General features: G+C 44.3%; 2 protein-coding genes across 2 annotated transcripts in view; both read right to left on the bottom strand.

Moving 5' to 3' along the window:
- Positions 1 to 19873, bottom strand: part of LOC142488078 (uncharacterized) — a 908622-nt gene that overhangs the window by 326342 nt on the left and 562407 nt on the right. The gene's annotated exons all lie outside the window — the stretch shown is intronic.
- On the bottom strand, positions 5457 to 7924 carry LOC142475538 (pentraxin fusion protein-like). The gene is made up of 3 exons (XM_075581359.1): positions 7852 to 7924; positions 6768 to 7050; positions 5457 to 6196 (listed from the first exon to the last, which is right to left on the bottom strand). Exons 1-3 carry the CDS (start codon positions 7922 to 7924, stop codon positions 6028 to 6030), a joined length of 525 nt encoding a protein of 174 aa, XP_075437474.1. The 3' UTR covers positions 5457 to 6027.

The raw sequence follows: 19873 nt of genomic DNA, 5'->3' as shown, positions 1-19873 counted from the left end.
ATTATACTTTTTCCAGACACTCCCGATCCATATCCCTGGCTCTGAACTAAAGACTATCCAAAATAAAAAATTTCAATTTATCTGGCAAGGGAAGAGACCGAGGGTATCTAGGTCGGTTCTTATGGCGCCCAGGACAAAAGGAGGATTGGGTGTCCCAGACATTGCTAAATATTATCAAGCAGCCCAACTAAGACAGGCGGTCATGTGGAACTCGGACCAAGACCAGCTCTGTTGGCTAGCAATTGAATCTCACTACTCCAGAACACCTTCTCTGCAAGCTTATCTTTGGTGCGGTGACAGGGGAACTGATATGGCGCCCAAATTCGAACTGGGAGCGATAAGACACACATGGGAAATATGGGCGAAAGCCAAAACTAAATTCCAGCTCTCCTCCCTCAGTTCACAATTAACCCCACTATTCAACAATCCTAAATTCCCCCCAGGATGCGAAACTAAACAATTCGACACATTTAAATCATTAGGGATCAGGGTGGTCGCGAATCTGCTGAGCGATGGACAGTTCCTGAGTCTCCAAGAATTACGCACCAAATGGAAGGTACCTCACCTAGATACATTCAAATTTCTCCAAATTCGACACTTCCTACAAAAAATGTCCCCAACGTTGAAATTTCACCCTCCCACAAAATTTGAGAAACTGTGCCAAGAAGGAGCACATCAAAAAGGTCTAATAATGCAAATATATGCTGGCATGGAGAACCCAGCAAATCCAACCGCACACGACTATATGCTCAAGTGGGCAGCGGAATTCAACATAGTTATAGACCAGGAGGACTGGGAAGACATATGGGAAGCAGCCTCAGGAACATCCATACAGTATGTACCACGGTGAAGGAGAATATTTACAAAATAATGTATCACTGGTATCTTACCCCAGTGAGACTAAAGCAAATCTACCCTCTGGCATCGGACCTATGCTGGAGAGGCTGTGGACATAGAGGGGACATGGCCCATATCTGGTGGCTATGTCCAGAGATCCAAAAATACTGGCTTATAATACAAGATTTAATAAAAGAGACCACAGGTCTCACAATTCCAATGGAGCCACTGACCTTCATTCTGGGCAGACCGATAGAGGAGTTCGATCGCCCAGTATGGAAATTAATCTCCTTTATTTTGACAGCAGCAAGATGCTCGGTAGCATACTCCTGGAAGAAGACAGCGCCGCCCACAAAACAACAGGTGAAAAATTGACTTAACGAAGTAATGAGGATGGAGAAACTTACGGCTTTCCTAAAACAATCAACTGAAGGGTTCTATAAAGTCTGGGAACCCTGGATAATTCAATAGTTCGAACCAGAATAAAACTCCTTGAACTATAAAAACGACAAATGTGTCGTAGGGGAGATAAGAAGAAGCGCGGCCAGACGAGGGGAGGGATGAACCCTCCCCCCCTCCCTCCCTCCCTCCCTATCTTCCCCCCTCCCTCCCTATCTTCCCCCCCTCTTTTTCATCATACTTTTTCTCTCTTTCTCCACACCTCATAGACCATAAAGCGCCTTGAGTGTCCCCCACCCCTCCTAATTGAACAAGGAAAACCTATATGTATTAGGCCAGAAATGTAAAGTAACTCAATGTATGTAAAAATAACTATGCCTAATAAAAAACGTTTGAAAAAAAAAAAAGGGTGTTCGTGTAAAATGCCAAGTTACTGCGCTGGAGTCTTGCTTTGCAAGAGTTTGACTTCACCATACAGCATAAGAAGGGCAGTGAGCATGGCAATGCTGATGGCCTTTCCCGGAAGGATAATCCCTATGAACTGGCAACCTCAAGAGCTGCCAGGCCAGCCCAACCACTGGACGAAATGGTCGGGGCAGAGCCTGCACTTTGAGTTGGGGGAGGTGTGGCGACAGGGGGTTAACCAGGCCAATAATAAAGGTATTAGGCCCGGCTGGTTAACCCTAATCCCTGTTGGGATTAAAGGGGTTAAATTGTATTGTCCCCATCATAACATGTTTTCCCATATTCTACCTTTATTGTCCTTATTTTGCAGCCTAACAGCTAGCCGCTGTGATATGAATTTATGAAAATGTACCAACTATCTTTGTGACACAAGGGGGAGCCTCTAGCGCTGAATGAAGCGCTAAGTGAAGAAGCGTGCCTATGAATGGGTGGCCGCTTTGAAGTATAGATATCACTTCTTAAACCGTAGACCTCTAAACCTCAAGGTCAATTGGATACTGTAAGTGGTTTGCAGTCTAGCTTAAGTAATTTTCTGTCAAAATGTATCCACCGGCCTCGTTAGCCACTTAACCTGGGCGTATTGATGTGGGAACTAGGTTAAACCACAGACCACATCATAGCCCATCCAATTAAGTGGCTAACTTGTGCTAGGAGAGAGCTAGCACTCTAATTTTTATAATTGTTGCACAAGCAGAACATACATGTATGCATCATACATTATGAATAAACTGCATTGCAATGGTGTTTTAAAATGTACAGGCAGGAAACCTTTCCTGTCCTAAATCCTTTAACATGTAAATATGTCAAGGATGAATGAGCTGAGGGATTTTTCATCTCCGTACTTCAGAAGCACCCTGCAGAGTTGGTGCCTCAGTGTCTATGAGATGTGCGGAGTTGAAAAGCCTCAGAGATCCTAGGTGTTAGGATTATTTATTTTTATTTTATTTATAAAATGTTTTACCAGGAAGTAAATGGTAAATGGCAGGATTGCCGGGATATTTTAAGTACCAGATACCGGTATGGAGTATGGGCACTTCACACTTGGTGGCCAAACCCCAGACTTAATGTCGCCAGGTAAGGGGTTGGACCCGGTATGCTAAGGAGCTCACGTGTGAGGTTAGCACATGCTCCGTGCAAACCGGGAAGCAACTTCTGCCCTCTTTGCAAGGTACTGGCAAGTCGGGGATAGATGGGGAAAATTATTCCCACAAGAGGATTGGGTGTATATGTTAGGTAAAGGACCCATAACCCTATAAAAATGCCTGCAGCCCAGTCCTTGTCAGATTCATCTCAGCTTTACCAAGATACGTCCAAGCTACAGCGTCAGCGGTTCCGGAGTGTGAGGGGTTAACTACATCGTAGCGAATATTTTCACCCCTCTTCCAGAATATGTTTGAGCTGGGGATTCCCTAATGAATCCTGTAAGGACTATACGAAATAATTCCTTTTGGCGGAGTGTGGCGAGGAAAGGGTTAACCAGGTTTATAATAAGGTCAAGCCCACTTGTTTACCCCTGACCCATGTTTTGGGGTCCCAGAGTGTCAGCTCTTGGGCCCGGGCATTGTGTATGTATTACTGTGACTGTGTGCAAAATATGAGACAATTGCCGTTTTGTGTGTTTTACCGTTTCCAGAGGTGCTTGGACCAGGAGATGTTCAGGAGGTAAGTTTCAGGGTGGGTTTGACAGAGAAACTGGTTGCAGAATGTTGCTATGTATCGGGGTGCCAGACTTACAGGATTCCCCAAGGGTGTACCCAGGAATCAGGTAAGATTCTGGGATACAGTAGAGCACATTGCTCCGGTCAAACTCCCATCCTGAAAACATTTCTGCGACTCACAACTGGGACGCCCTGATTCAGCACAGAGCAGGAAAAGGTAAAAATGGGACACAAGGGGTTAATGTATATCCGAACACTCCAGTCCGGTGAATGTGTATAAGACGAAGGTTTGTTTTATTAAAATAGGGTTCAGGGGGAAAATCATATAATGTGTTAAATGTATGAATTATGGTAAAAATGTTTTTGAATAAGGGAAAAGAGAATGGGTTTTAACCATCCTCTAAGATTTATGGTTTTGGAAGTAATGTCATAGGAAGTCAGTTAGATAAACAACCCATTTGCATAGAAAGCAGAGACATTTTTCCAAGAGGTGTTAAACCTTTTGTTGACACATAGGGTGTGTAAGCCTGGGCTTTGAAATGCTTAGTAGGATTCAAAGATGTTAACCTCTTGTTAGCAGGAAAGACCAAATAATTTGTTAGTCCTTCTGTGCTAATTGAAGCCCCAATATCCTTAGATCAAAAGGGTCCCTTTGGCCTAGCTAGACTCACCGGCATTCAGGAAGAAAACAGGATGGCATATGCTAAGTGGCAAGTGGCCAGTGGGGGGAAGATGACAGTTTTGTTGCACATCATCAGTCACTGTTCTGAAGCTTCTGCCAGGCTACCTGTGTTACTGGCAGAGCATGCCCATTGGCCAGGGATAAAATTCCCACGCAGTGATTTGCTGCAGACTGACAGGATGGACTATTGGGAGTTTTTAAAAAGTCTTCCAGTCAGTTAGAGAGTTAGATTAATCAGTTCCATCAGATCCATCTAAGTTTTTCATCAGTTCCATCAGTTTCATCTTGTGTGATTCACCTGAGATTCAGTCCCATTTGCGAAGTTCCAGCTCTGAGTAAATCGCCTACATTGCTCAGGGGCAAAGTGACCAGAATTCAACAGCAAGAGGCCACAGGAAGGAAATGTGGCCGGGAATTATTTTGCTGCGTGTTTGCAACTAGAAAACATTAGTTTTGTTATCCCAGTTTTCAAAGTAAGTGTGTCTTTTTCCTGTAATTTGTGTAACATAGTTGTGTACGTTCGTTATGTGAATAAAGTCAATTTATTTGTATCTATCTGCTTTTCTCAATCAATGATCCCAGTAATTAAAAGTCTAATAAGCCTGGTCTACCGTGACACGGAGATAGCGGGCTGGCCGGGGTACATATGACTGCGATTGATAAAAGTCAAGACCTGCGTTACACCATACCTGTCAATAATACAGTTGTATTATGTTATATGTATATATATCCATGTATTATGTTTTAGCCTGGTTCCAGAACTTCAGGGACCATAGGTTAATTTTGGTTTCAGGAGTCATGTTGCAAAAATTGTCTGTGACTGTTCCCTGTTGTATTTTCATGTAACTAATGCTATGTTGCATTTCAACACACCAATCAGGGGCTGGGCACGTTGAGAGCACCTGGCCCTGAATGTTGCAATGTTGTGGGTTAGTGTATAAAAAGGTGGTGAGGGAGACCCTTAGTTAGATTGAAGTCAGCTGAAGGAGTTGCAGTAGCTGATAGCTTGGACTTTTAGCTGCAGCTCAAATTTCTATACCAGAGAGGATTCCAGTGCTGGTGTCAGGCCTGGAGTCCGGGCCAGAAGACATCCTGTGATGGAAGAAGGAACATGGGGAAATCTCTTGAGGGAGTTCCCGTAACCCAGATTTATAGGGTACCCCAGTTCCTCCCACCCCTCTGTTGTGATTATGTGTATTGTCTGTTTATATGTATAGTTGTGGATATTCCTTTTTCCAATAAATTAATTTGATAAACTCTTGTGTTTCTGTTGATCCTTTGTATTAGTCCTGGTATTAGTCCTGGTCTCCCGTGACACGCCCATCCTGTTGAACTGCACCGCATACTCAAGCAAGACTCCAATTAGTATAAATAACACACCCTCAAACCCAGTCATGCTATTAATTTTATTGCAATTTTATTTAGGGAAAACAGCAGCTCAGATGCTTTTAAATTCAGATACAAATATCCCGTGCATAGAAATTACTATTCCCATATCAGATGCACAGGGCCTTATTCTGTGAGCCTCACACCGATAGCACAATTTAATTCAATGGGGCTTTCTGTGCTGTAGGACTGGATCAGCGCTATAGCAGCTTACAGAATAAGGGCCTTAGCCTTATAGACCAGTGGTTCTCAACTCCGGACCTCAAGAGCCACCAGCAGGTCAGGTTTACGGATATCCCTGCTTTAGAACATGTGGCCCAATCAAAATGACTGAGCCACTGATTGAGCCACCTGTTCTTAAGCAGGGAAATGCATAAAACCTGACCTGTTGGAGGAGTGGAGTTGAGAGCCATGGTTATAAACCATACAAAATGTGACAATGTCTCCCTCATGCTGAGAAGATTTAATCACATTATTTGTGTATTTAGAAAATGTATCTAGTTTCTTGGTTATATTTATTAAACTCTATGGCTTCTTGTTGCTACTTTCCATGGATGATTTCTCAGGGTCAGAGGGCACTGATTGAAATGTAACAAGGGGCTACCCGCAGTGATTCGTGTCCCGGCTTGGTGGAACCCCATAGACTTCCACTTCACACAGGGTGAGATACTCTGAGCGTCCAGGAATAACCACACTGACATAACGACCCTCCATCCCCTTGCAGCAAAGAGTAATGATGGGGTTTGAAATGTCATTGATGGTGCCACATCTGGGGAAGAAGAAAAGAACAGGATATGTAAAGAACAGAAACAAATATTTGAGGTTAAATAGACTTATTAAAGAAAGATAACTGAGCTAATGATCTTAACTATTAACCCCCAGAAGAATACTGTAGTTGCTGCGGATAAATCCTTGGGAAAGGCCGCAGCGAGGTTCAAAATGTTGATCTGCAATAAAATCATAATTACAGTATATCAAGAGTGACCATTCTTTTGATATTCCATTGTAGTTGTCCTCTAGAACATACGTTAACATACTCCATGTTTCCAGATTTTCCCATCTTCTATCGAGTTATACCACCTGTCTGTATGCATATTATTACTGCAGCCTATGGGATATGTGGCAACTTCTATAAAAAATTCGGCACAGTTTGATTCTTTAGCTTAAACAGCAATTAATCAATTTCTGTACATGGAAGGGTTTTCTCTGTCTGTGTGTTGAACACTGTGGCTGGTGGCAAAGGAGATAACCTGTATTAATATTTATATTACCAATACACCTTTATCTTCATGGAGCCAATATAGAAAGTAGGACAAAGGAAGGAGCATGCTGGTACTCACACAGGGTTCTTGTTGTCTGCAGAGTTTCCGACACGGACCTCGGCCCCTTTCAGACGCTCACTACAGCAGTCCTGCCTGTTCGTTATAACAATTGTATCTATCTTATAGCTCTGCTTCAGGTCCAGTCTCCACCAGGGATCTTTCTCATTGTTGGTGTGGGTGCAGGGTTGTGCACTGAATATACCCGTTTTGTAGCCATCAATAGCTCGATCAGCAGTAGCCGATTGATAATTGATGAAAGTGGAGCTTTGACTGACTTCTACCAATCTTGCGAAATTCGATGCTAAAAAAGGAAACAGGTTAGTTTAGACTGGTAACTATTCCAACAGAAGACAGGCACACACACAAAATACACACTGAGCTGGGACTGATGTATTAGCTTTATTGGTAAAGGACTTCAATTATTTTGCCCGCAGCCCGGAAAACATTTACAGATGGAATTCCATCTCTGTGGGATTATTTTTATATACAGAAAATCTCGTGATTAGCCAGAGTAGTCTTCTCAGTCAAGAACTAGGATTAACTTTTGTAAACATTTTATTTTAAAAGATCATTGATTTATCATCAGAGGGTCAAATATAGACTGCAATGCACCATTAATGCTCACATTTAGTTGCATCAATATCAGTCACAAAAGGCCACCTCTGAATACAGTAAGTTTAAAACAAAGAGTATCACCTGAGTAGTAGTAAGTATTTTGTTTAAACATGAAATAATTGCTAAGAGACTGGATTTTAGAACATACAGGTATATTCATTTTGTTCCTTGTTTATAAAGAAATGATGATGCCAGCATTCACCAAACAGATAAATGTGTAGACCAACCAGGATTTGATCAGCGTGAATTGTAGGGAATCCATGAACAAAAATTTATTTATTTTACCTAGAAAGATAATTAGATACTGTTGGCTTTAGAAGCAATGTTTTCATTCTAAAAAGTCAATTAACTTAACCAAATAATGTAATATTTTTGCATGCAATGCTAGGAGGTTAGTTAACTTTTACTAAGTTCTCCAGCGCACCAACCTCAATAAGATCTCCTCTTTATTGCCAAACCCTGAAAACATCCATCTGAATGTTCTTACCTCCTGGCTGAGGACTGCAGGACTGAGCCCACCCACCGACTGCGTAAGCAAACAGAAGCACGAGGAACTTCATCCTAATGCGAGGGAAATGGTCACATTTGTGACAGTTACTAAAACCAGAATGGTATATTTTACCTTTACCTTCATGGTGCATTTACATTACATACTGAAGACACGCCATATTTTTATTCATTTAAGTAACATTTATGCGTAATTTTTTTCTTCTTAAAATATCACTATGTATAAGTTACATTTAGACGCACAAAACCTGGACAAAATGTTTATCAGAAATATTTATTTCCTGTATCTTTCCATTAGGTATTAAAATGTATTCATTACGACCGTGCAATTGCTTGTTAAACAATCACATGGTTGCGACCTGCGCCCCATGTCAGGAATGGAACATGAAGTCCTTGTCTTCCTTTCAGATCTCCCCTAAAAATACAATGATGTTCTGTCATTGTTGGGACGGATAGGGGGTAACCAGGCTATATAATAAAAGTTAAGCCCAACCGATTATCCCTGACACCCGTGGGCCCCTGGAAGCAACCTAACACCATAAGCCAGGGGGCAGGTATTATAAAATGTAGAAGTTAAAGTGACTCCTGCTTTTCCACTTTTCATATTCCCTGTGCCCTAGACTCATGAAACTTTCTGTGTGTATGTTTTAGGTGGGATATTTGGGAAGAAATGCAATTGTTTTGTTTGCAGGAGTTCGGGGGCCAAAGATACCGGTAGTCCCTAATTCTCCCCGGCGAGCAGGCATGATTTGCTGGTACGTGGGTGGAATTACACTGGGGCTGCCCAGTGTCCCCCAGACTCCTGGTTTTCGAGTCCAGATATCCCAGTCTTATTTCCCTTACAGATATGAGTTTCCCCAAGTGATCCTATGTACAGTATTAAAGTTTCATTTAATTTGTGCTTTTACTATTAATGTCTATTCACTCTGCCCGGGCATCCATATAGGTGCCGGGGAGTCTGGATAGACATTGGAGTTCAAAGAGGAGGCGGGTTGTTGAGAGGTGTCGGGGTGCTAAGTGGCCGTACAGGGTGGAGTACTAGGTCCGGGGAACAGAGACCTCTGCGGGAATGACCCCCTGTTTGCCAGACAAAGTGGAGCCAGTCAAGTAGGTGGCAATGGGTAAACTGGGGGAAGCGGTAGAATGTCGGCACGTTTCCCATTGGTTAATGATATCTCAGCGGAGTGTATGTAAGGAGAAGCCCCAGTCAGAGAACCAGACAATCTAGTTGCTTGTGTCGATGAAGCTAGGGCGGGCTTTTCAAAGTTGCTCTGTTATGAATAGCAGAGAAACTGGCTTTATTTTGTAGCTAGAAAAGTCAGATACAAGGTCCAAGTTCTCATTTTCAGAACGTATCGGTCACGGCTAGGATCTGAAGCCGAAAAGAGGACCAGTAAGCCCGGGTGTACTGTATATCCCGGTCAGGGTAAGCGTACTGAAGTAGGCGTCCTGCACCTAGTAGAGCCTAGATTTCCCCCCCAGGCCCCAAGTACTTGTGCTTTGATCTGTATTTTGTGTATTCTATGTGTTGTACGCGGTGTGACATAGTCCAAAGATGTCAGGCAGCTTTCTGCTCCATTTTAGGTCAGAAAGTGCAGGAATAGTTAAAAATGATCCGTTCCACAGCTTCACATTAACTCAGGCAGCTGGATGGAAAATCCAGACGGCCCCTCCAAGTATCACAGTACCAGAGGATTTGCCTGGACACTTGGGACCGTGTTCCCACCACGAACAGATAAGACAAAACAAATGTTTATTGCTGTTGCTAAAAGACTGTGCTGTATCTAGTGACCTTAAATGAGAGGGCATTGTTTTAAGCTGGGGAACCAGGTTTGTTGATTCCGATGTGTAGTTAGTTCCCTGAAAGGGATAGGATTTCTTTATATGATTTGGTTTTTATTTCTTAAAAGTGACACTGTGTGAAATGCTATGACACTGATATAAGTGAACCGCTGAAGGTTAAATGTCTGTGTACCTCCTGCCTACACATGTTAAAGCTGCAGTACCTTACTTGGATGAAAATAAAGCAGGCAGAAGCCTGAGTTAAGCAACGTAATACTTTGCATGTTCCTGTTTGTTGTATAAATAACCCTAGAAGACTGTGTCGGGAAGAACCCAGACAGACGTCAGCACTACAAAAGAGGGGCATTTGTCACATATGGTGGAGAATGCGGGTCGACACTAAAAGTCTGTGGGTTTGCAAATAAATGTGGGGGTTTAAAATGGCCGCCCAGCCGAAGATAAAGTACAGATGCTATGAGTGAAGTCTGTCCCACTGTGTATATCAGTTGTGCTTCTAGCATACACAGAGAATGTGCGAAGTGTGGATGCAACAGCACCCTGAACCCAAACAGAAAACCAAAATGTTTTGCTGAAGAAAAATTGCATCTAGCAGGTGCTGGTTGTAAAGCTAATGCCTTTTGCTGAAGTGAGTGCATTTGCAGCTAGAAGTGCTGTATGTAAGTTGCTGAAGTGAGTGAAATTGCAGCTAGCAAATTTTCCCTGCCGGGTTTCTAAAATGGCCGATGTGAAATGTTTGTTTTGTAATGTACATAATCATGAAAAACAGTGTCCCTTCAGGCCATACGATGATGATGACGACGACTCGTATGTGGCCCCTGGAGGAGAGCCGTACCCACAGATGAATTTAGTATGCTGTGCCTGTCATAAAGTAGGTCACATGGAAGATGTGTGCCCCACAATTTTCAAAGACAAACAGTTGCAAAAGCAAGCAAAGCCCTATGAGGGCAAGCAAGATGTGGAAGCTGATACCAGTGAGTGTGTGCCCAGTACCACTGATATCTCTGGAGCTAATAAAGCAAAAAGAAAGAAGAAGAAAAAGAAAACTGTTCCTCAAGTCACAGGGGAAGTGACCGAGCCACTTGAACCTGCACTGTCAGGACATGCGTCAGAAAGGCGCCGAGATGTGCTGCAGACCGGAGTGACCGGCAGAATTGTCACGGGAACAGTGGCAAAGGAAAAGGAGGAACAAAGGGAAGCTGAATCCTTGAACCAGGCTAAAGAGGCTTTGGTTTCTGCACTCCAAGCTGCGCGCCATAATTATGAAGTCCTTTGGCAGGATTTGGTGAAGGAGCGAGAATGTTGGATGAAGGAGCGAGAATCGAACGCCGAGTTACAGAGGTGTATACTTCCAGCTTTACAGGAGTACAATGCTTTGAAGAAAACAGAGTCTCTCTTACGGAGTGAGCTGGAAGAGGTGACGACTAGGCTGGAAAAGACCAACACCGTAATTGCCACCATGGATGAAAAACAGATTAAGTCTGACAAATCGATTGCTATCCTAAAACAGAAATACGGGAAAGCTCTACAAGAGGTTCACGCGCTCAGCACAGAGGTGAAAAACTCACGCCTGGAGGGCCACGGTCTGAACGCAGAGCTGGGAATGTTGAAGCAAACCCATGAGATTGCCCTGTGTGATTTAGAGACTGTAAAGCAAGAAAATGAGAGTCTGAAAATGAAAAATTCAGATTTGACTGACCAAGCAGAAAAAGTGAAGAAACAGTTGACTCAGGAAAAATTAGAAGTGCAGGAAGCACTACAGAATGCATTGATGCACACTCAGAGCCAGCACCAGGAAGAAATGGAGGCTCTGAGAAAAGAATTGCGACATGTGTGCACAAAACAGAATTCTCTCGCGGAGGAACTTAACGTTTAGAAAAAGGAGAAAAGCATTAGAATAATTCAGAAGCACTGCAAAGCTCTTATCCAAGGAAGAAGGGAAAGAGAAAATTATCGGCGTAAACGCGCCGCAACTATCATCCTACAGGCTGCCTACAGAAGGATGAAAATTTGACAGTTTAATCGCCGGAATAAAGCAGCCTGTGTTCTTCAATCATTCTACCGTGCCCGCATGGTACGAAACAGCTTCCTCATTATGAAAGGAGCAACTATAAAAATTCAGTCTCTGACTAGGATGACACAGAACAGGATTCGCTATCAAAACCTGAGAAAGGCGTCACTGGTTATCCAGCGGTACTTTCGCCTGAATAAATGTAGGCCTCAGGAAAGAGAGGCCCAAGGCTACATGCCTGCCGACTGCAAAAGTAAAATGCCACTGGGTACAGCCGGAGTTATTGAGAGTCCCATCAAGGTGAAGGTGTTCCAGGTAATTAGCGCTTCATCTTCTAAGTACCATATAATTGCCCCAAAGGGAAAATCCCAAATCTCTGAGAGTGATGGTCGTGAGAAAATACATGGCAGTAAGAAGTACCATAAAGGTTCAAAGGTTGCAAAGCAAAAGCGACGAAGGTCAACGCTGGCCTTGAATTTTTCCGGATCTCGCCACTCTGGGCCACAATATAAAGACAAAGACTATCCGGCCCCAGAGTTCCGTCAGAAGCTAAAGAAACAGTCCTGTCATTTGCAGGTTGCAGCGGGTGTTGAAATGAAGTCAGAAGATGCAATGGACTGGAAGTCAAGAAGAAAAAAAAAACGTAGTGGAACTAACCAATTGGGTTACACGTGCGGACTATGTCACTACTACAGTATATGCTATACTATGCCTCTAGAAAAGCATTTTTGTCAATATTACAATGTTATATTGGTTCTCTGTGTTGAAAATGTAGCTAAACTACAAATTAATATACAGGGTTGATGGCCCTTAAGATTACAAGGCTGTAGTATAAGAAAAAAAAAATATTGGTAGCTTACAATATAGAAAAAAAATGCCCTTTTTTGTTGGTAAATATAATGAGGTTCATATTCTAGAGTAGAAAAACCCAGGGAGGTAATAGAAACTGTCTGGTTTTGTGAGTATATTTAGCATATAATGGGTTATAAGAGTGTGTGCTAGACATTTGTTTTTCAAAATAGTTCCCTAATAGAGAGCAACAAAATATGTTTGCCAAGTATAGTTTCTTATGACGAAAACTATTGTCCATAATTGCAGTGGAAAAAAAAAAAAAGTTAATATTCGTGTCGTGAATGTTTAATATTGTACTGCGGAGTTAGCTCAAGTATTTCAGGTAGGACGCTCACCCCAGTGAGGTCCATGGCCGCTCACCCCGGTAGGTGTGAGCTGGGGAGGGGGATATGTGACATAGTCCAAAGATGTTAGGCAGCTTTCTGCCCCATTTTAGGTCAGAAAGTGCAGGAATAGTTAAAAATGATCCGTTCCACAGCTTCACATTAACTCAGGCAGCTGGATGGAAAATCCAGACCACAGATTACAATGGCTCTAGTTCTCCCTCACCTGCTCTTCTAATCACATGCACAGGTATTTAGAGCAGAGAGGTTTTGCATTTCAGTCTCTCTCCTTAGAGCCTGGAGGCTGGGGGTATCGCTGCTCCCTTGTTTCCAGTTTCAGGGTGGACGGCCCCTCCAAGTATTACAGTACCAGAGGATTTGCCTGGACACTTGGGACCGTGTTCCCACCACGAACAGATAAGACAAAACAAATGTTTATTGCTGTTGCTAAAAGACTGTGCTATATCTAATGACCCTAAATGAGAGGGCATTGTTTTAAGCTGGGGAACCAGGTTAGTTGGCCCAGTTAGTTCGCAGTTAGAGGCTGATTCTGATGTGTAGTTAGTTCCCTGAAAGGGATAGGATTTCTTTATATGATTTGTTTTTTATTTCTTAAAAGTGACACTGTGTGAAATGCTATGACACTGATATAAGTGAACCGCTGAAGGTTAAATGTCTGAGTACCTCCTGCCTACACATGTTAAAGCTGCAGTACCTTACTTGGATGAAAATAAAGCAGGCAGAAGCCTGAGTTAAGCAACGTAATACTTTGCATGTTCCTGTTTGTTGTATAAATAACCCTAGAAGACTGTGTCGGGAAGAACCCAGACAGACGTCAGCACTACAAAAGAGGGGCGTTTGTCACAGCGGGTTTACCCGAATAACAAAAACAAAAATATAATGCTCACTAAATCAAATGGTGTAATAGTAATGTGGTTGTGCCTAAACCTTCAAGATTGACGGTGGGTGCAACTGATGAGCTGAATATACTAGAATTAACTACAGCTGAGAAGTGAAGACATATTTATTGCCACCACTTAGCAACTAGAAGCTCATTTTGGAAGTGCACTCCTAGGCATTAAAACTTAACATTTAATAGGTAAATAGAATAAAATAGGTTCTTAACATAAAGTGATAATATTAACTACATATAATGTACTGTGGCGGGAGGGAGTGAGGAGATGATAGATAGCCAAGGTATATAGTAAGGTATGCTGATGCCTAATAGTACTTAGCAAAAGCAGTGATACCACTTTGGCTTTAATTGGGGAGTGGGTTACTCAGCTGTAAAAGCTCAGAAATGCTTGCCCTATATGTGAGTATTGTGCGTCATGTGGCGTAGCGTACCGAGCACCCAACCTGTATTGATAAATAGCCCAAGTCAGTGTCCTACTCCTAAGTTTAATATATAAGCTGTTAGATATAAACACTGTATGTGCAACTCAATGACAGGTTGGTGGTACGTGGATTGATTCTGCGCCCAATGACGTTTAACAATCACTCTACATAGATAGTATAACAGGACAGCTATTAGTGATAAAAAACCAGAAAAAACTGATACTGAACACTCTGCTAATCATTAAAGCAGTAAATAAATTATTACTGTGGTTACCCGAATAAACTGCATTTTGTTTTTGCTACCTTGTTTTGCCTAGTGAATGATCCCGGTATACATATAAAAAAGTGTCAAAAGTTCTGGTCTCCCGGGAGGCAGTTTTAAGTTTAAGACAACTGTCACTCAAGCCTCTCTTTGAATTTTAAACATTACTATTCAAACACCAGTCTACTTTAACAGCTGATGTCATTTTTGGAGACGTTTTGTTTGTTTTTAGTAATGTCTTAGGAAGAAATAAATCAATAGCATTCTTAAGACTACCAGGAAAAAACATTTAACATCAAAATTTCACCAACTTTAAAAATCTGCTAGATTTTATCATGTAAATAAAGTAATGTACAGATGTAGCAAATGTTATTGCACCCGCTGATAATGCAAAATATCGCGTTATAACACAGAATATCAAAGATTCTCAATAGAATTTAATGGCAGTGATAGCGCAGAATATCACAGATTATCCAATCATTACTCAAAAGCGATTGCAAAACCCTTTGCTGCATCTGTACATATAGTTTGTCCCACATGGTTAATGTTAGAAGAGACCAAAAATACCACTACAGGTAAGGAGATTGTATAATCAGCAGGATGAAGAGACATGCAGTACGCACCTTAATTCTCTCTCTCACCTTTGCAGCACTGGGCTGGAAGATGGGCTTATATACAGGTAACTTCCATTATCCTCACCTTGTGCCTCCCACTTATTGTAATATTTTCTGTCCTACGCCCTCTTCAGAAATATTTGTTTTCCAAGAATATGGGGATATATTTTACATCTGCTCTTTATCTTTGACTGTCACAGTTTTTCTTTTTCAAGTTATGTACTGAACACAATGAATAATTCATTAACCCACAATAGTGCCAAATCCGGGCATTGTCACATAAAAGCAAGAGTGAAGTTTTCAGGCAATAGTGCCCCAATCTGCACTCTATCAGTTTAATTTATAACCCTTGATGAGTTCAGATTAGAAAGTGTTGGTTCAATAAATACTTTATGCCCTGCTTTAGTAACTTAGAAGAAAAGAAGGCACAGGGACAGTGTCTACATTCAATAATACACTGTCAGGTAAATACAGCTACCTGTAGTGAGATGGTACCTGTATATGATAAAGTATCCCATTCACCTTCTATCTCTTGTATGTGCATTTTGTCTTTGTATATGCCATGGGTCATCAATGGTTCTCTTTGGTAGCATACTGTACTACTGATTTATCCTGCAATGCTGCCTATGGGGCAATAGAGATACAATAACTTTGTCATGACTCACCCATCCATAATGACCATGAGTGTCTTGAGATTGGTTCAATTGCAGTGAGAGACTTTAACCATTTACTGGTGATTCAGCAGTACTTAGGTTTTTAGGGATCTCAACAGCAGCGTGAATATCTAGCAGTTCATGAGAGCAGATCAAAGGCTACTCAAGGAGGAGAAGACTTCTGCAGCTAATAATAGAAAATGCAAAATAATTATTGTCTTTAATGACACCAACATTTATTTGAGGGAGATTTGAGGGGCTAAATTTGAAGCTCAGGGGCTTAATCAAAATATATTTATTGTGCCATGAAACGTTTTGGCAACGGGAAGTTGTACCATGGTTTACTACTACCAATAGGATGACCCCAATCCTATTGTCACAGGAGACCAGGTTATTTACACCTTTTTACCAGGATCATTCATTGAGCAAAACAAGGTAGAGAAATAAATTGTAATTTATTCGGCATAAATTCGCTTACACACAATGAAACACAAAATACAGATGAAAAGACAGACATACTGGAGGTCTGGGGGCAAAAACTAGACTTTCCTAGGTGCAGGGAACTTTATGGGAGAGTTTTACCCTGACCTGGATTTAGTCCGTAATCTCGTGGAATTCAAATCGGCATAAAATCCCAGCCATGATGTGGCGAACATGGGGTTAATCAGGCCTTAATAAAGGTATTATACCCGGCTTATTAACCCCAACTCACATTGGGAGTGAAGTGGTTAAAAGTATCTGCATGACACTGATGTATGTACCCCTGTCCCAGCCTTCTTACCCCTAGTTTGCCGTCTATTCCCTGCCTGCTGTAATAGAAATACATGCATGCTGTGCTGTAAGGTTTTCAGGCACAAGATGGTATGGTGAGCGCTGAAGCCAGCGCTGATTGAAGAAGCGTGGCTGAGAATGGGAGGTCTGCTTGAAGTATGGGTATCCCATTCCAAGCACTCGACTCCGTAACCGCAAGTCATTTGAATAAGTGGCTTGTGGTTAGAGTTGAAGTGGTTTTCCGATAAAATGTACTGTATCTGTACCTTGTTAACTTGAATGGCAGCAAGTCTATTGCCAGGGGAAGTCGGTCAATTGACGTGAGAAGTAGGTGAACTTGGCTTCCCACTAGCAAGCCTTTCAATTAAGCGGGCTAACTCGCGAACGGGGAAAGCTAGCACCCAGATTTTTGGTGTGCAAGTCCCAGTAAATAAACCACTCACACACATATAAAAATTACAGTTGTGACACCCCCAGAACATAATGTTTTAATAAAATGTACCCCACCCAATGTCCCGCACTCTTGCAGAGAATCAATGGGTGACTGCGCAGTCACTATTAAACTAAGGGCCCGGTGGTGCACTTAGAACTGTAGATACCTGCCGAGCACTCCGGTGCTCGGATCAGCAACGCTTCACAAAGGGTCAGACGTGCGATGACTCCGTCTGATCCTATCCTGGCGATATTCTCTGTGGACCCCAACGTGGGTCCGAACTGCTTCCCCAGGAACAGCAGCAGCCGCTGTTTTCCTATCTATTCTAAGTGGCACGTGCTACACTATAGGCCGTCCCTATAGTACAGCAACCTGTAGTGGCTTGGAGAAACTCCTAGGGGCCTACAGGGGTTAATGACCTGTCCCACTCCCCTAACTCTCTAAATCCCCTAAACCTCACTAATCCCAGTGCCTGCAGCAACAAGCTGTGACCCACTGGATGTTGCCAGCCAACGTGCTGCGCAACAAGGTGCCTGCCTGTCAGACCTCACAGCACTGACCGCTGTGACTCTGACAAGGCAGCACTCTAACTAAGGGCAGCGTCCCTATCTTGGGCCTCCCTCAGCAATTACCCACTACCCTAGTGGGGGGTTGGGGCCTACCTGGGGTGTGGGTACCTACAGGGCCGCAGGAGCTGTACGCGCTCCCCGCACCCTTCCTTCCCTCACAGCTCCCCTTCTCCAACGGCAACTCCTGAGTGACAGGGTCCCTCTCTCTAGAGCAGTCCCTGGCAACACTCTCTCTATCAGAGTAACTAACTACCTCAGACCCTGGGGGTGCTGGCCTAGTACAGCGAGTCCTGGACTCCTGTACCCTACCTCCTTCCTAGGGCTGCTCCGGTCTCTGACTGCTCCCTAACGTGCGCCAAGCCCGCCAAATGTATCTCTTCTGCAGGGGCTTCCTAGGCCCTATTGACTCCCTGGTGTCACGTGGGGCACGCAAAGGCTCTTGGGATATGTAGTCCCAGCTCAGAGCCTTCCCTGGTAGGCTAGGGGTTCGCGGGCTTTTCCTACCCTGCACTGCGCTTGCGCAAGCTTCCTCTGGCTGCCTCAACCTTCCCTGAGCTCTCCGTACTCTCGCGCGACTTCTCTGGGGGCCCTCCGCGCTATCATGTCTCTGCGCATGTGCAACTCGCAGCGCAATGGCGGCGCCCTGCTTCACCGGCCGCCGGGACCTTAGAGACGCGATCGCGGCCTTAGCAACGGCCCGATCGCGTCCCCGGCAACCGGCCGCATGTGGGGAAAGCCGCGCTGCTCCCTGCTCCAGCCCCCACCCTTGGAAGCAGCCGTTGGGTCTGTCGGCACCCGCGACCGCGCTGCACCAAGGGAGGGGGGTCTCCAGGAGCCACGGGAGCTGCAGGCTACATGTATAATACTGTAAGTTTTAAAATGTACAGGCATGAACAGTTTTTTGAAGTGAAACTTTTTTTGTGGCACCTAGTTGTGATGGGACAAAACTGGAGAGATGGAGACGAAATGTGAAACGGAAGTGGCGTCATGGCTCCCCCCCACTCCCCCCAAACGCTTGCAGTCACATGCCGGCGCCAGCGCCGCTCCTAAAGGCCGTCGCTCCCCCCACACGGCCGCTGACATATGCGGCGGCGGCGATAGCTGCCATCGCTGCTCCTAACGGCCGCCGTTCCCCACTGTCCGTGCCCGCTGCCAAGCCGCGCATGCACAGTTGTGATGGCGCCACTGATGGACGCCACGCATGCGCAGAAGCAGCTGGCAGTGACGCTGGAAGGGATAGGGAGATAGAGTGGTGAAATGAAGGAGGGATGGGGGTTGGAGTGACAGAGGGATCCAGATGGGGGAGAATAAAGATGGGGGCGTGGGGGGGGAGTGGTCGATGAGCAGAGGGAATGGAGCAGGTAGGTGGAATAGAGGAGTAAAAGGAATGGGGTAGCAGGATGAAGAGGTGAGGGGGGATATTAGATGGAGCAGTGAAGGAGTTGAGAGGAGCAGGGATAGAGTGGTAGGTAAAGCAGGCTGATGGAGTGATACAGGGGGAGTGAGGAGAGAGAAGTGCAGGGTGATAGGGAGGGGGGAGGTGCAGAGGTAGAAGACCGGACGGTACATGACATGGAGAGCAGGGCAGTGAGTGCCAGGCCGAGCAGCCAGCAGAGGCGGTCGTACAAGGGAGCTGCAGCGGGAGCCCCCATCATGGTGTCCGAGCTGAGGTGAGAGGCTGTGCTGGGGTCTGTGGGGTCTGTGCCCCTGTTTTGTAACACACACACACACACACACACACTGACACACAGCGCTCTGTGCACTCTCACCGAGCAGCAGAGCCCGCCCGCTTCGCTGCTATTGGCTGAGATCTGCTCGGGAGCACAGACACCTGTCACTGATCTGCAGCCTGCGACATAGGGACAGGAAGCCCGGGACAGGGGGACAGGGACAGGGACACACACACACACACACACACACACAAACACACTGACTGACACACACACATACTGACTGACACACACACACACACACTGACTGACACACACACACACACACACACACACACACACACACACACACACACACACACACACACACACACACACACACACACACACACACACACACACACACACACACACACACTGACACACACACACTCACACTCACACTCACACTGACACACACACACTGACTAATACACACATTGACACACACACACATTGACTGACTGACACACACACATACACACACGCACGCACACACACACACACGCGCATACACACACACACACACACACACACACACACACACACACACACACACACACACACACACACACACACACACACTGACTGACTGACTGACTGACACACACACACACACACACACACACACACACACACACACACACACACACACACACTGACCACA

This window comes from Ascaphus truei, chromosome 2 (genome assembly GCF_040206685.1).
Source record: "Ascaphus truei isolate aAscTru1 chromosome 2, aAscTru1.hap1, whole genome shotgun sequence".
Taxonomy (NCBI): Eukaryota; Metazoa; Chordata; class Amphibia; order Anura; family Ascaphidae; genus Ascaphus; species Ascaphus truei.
The sequence above is the reverse complement of the archived record's forward strand: the minus strand, read 5'-3'. Positions and strand labels throughout refer to the sequence as shown.

What these genes read in the sequence shown, in the direction of transcription:
- LOC142475538 (XM_075581359.1), bottom strand. Translation starts at nt 7,924, where the DNA reads ATGAAGTTCCTCGTGCTTCTGTTTGCTTACGCAGTCGGTGGGTGGGCT. An exon ending in CTGCAGTCCTCAGCCAGGAG is followed by an intron (nt 7,051 to 7,851) that starts GTAAGAACATTC and finishes TTCCTTTTTTAG; the next exon opens with CATCGAATTTCGCAAGATTG. An exon ending in GCAGACAACAAGAACCCTGT is followed by an intron (nt 6,197 to 6,767) that starts GTGAGTACCAGC and finishes CTTCTTCCCCAG; the next exon opens with ATGTGGCACCATCAATGACA.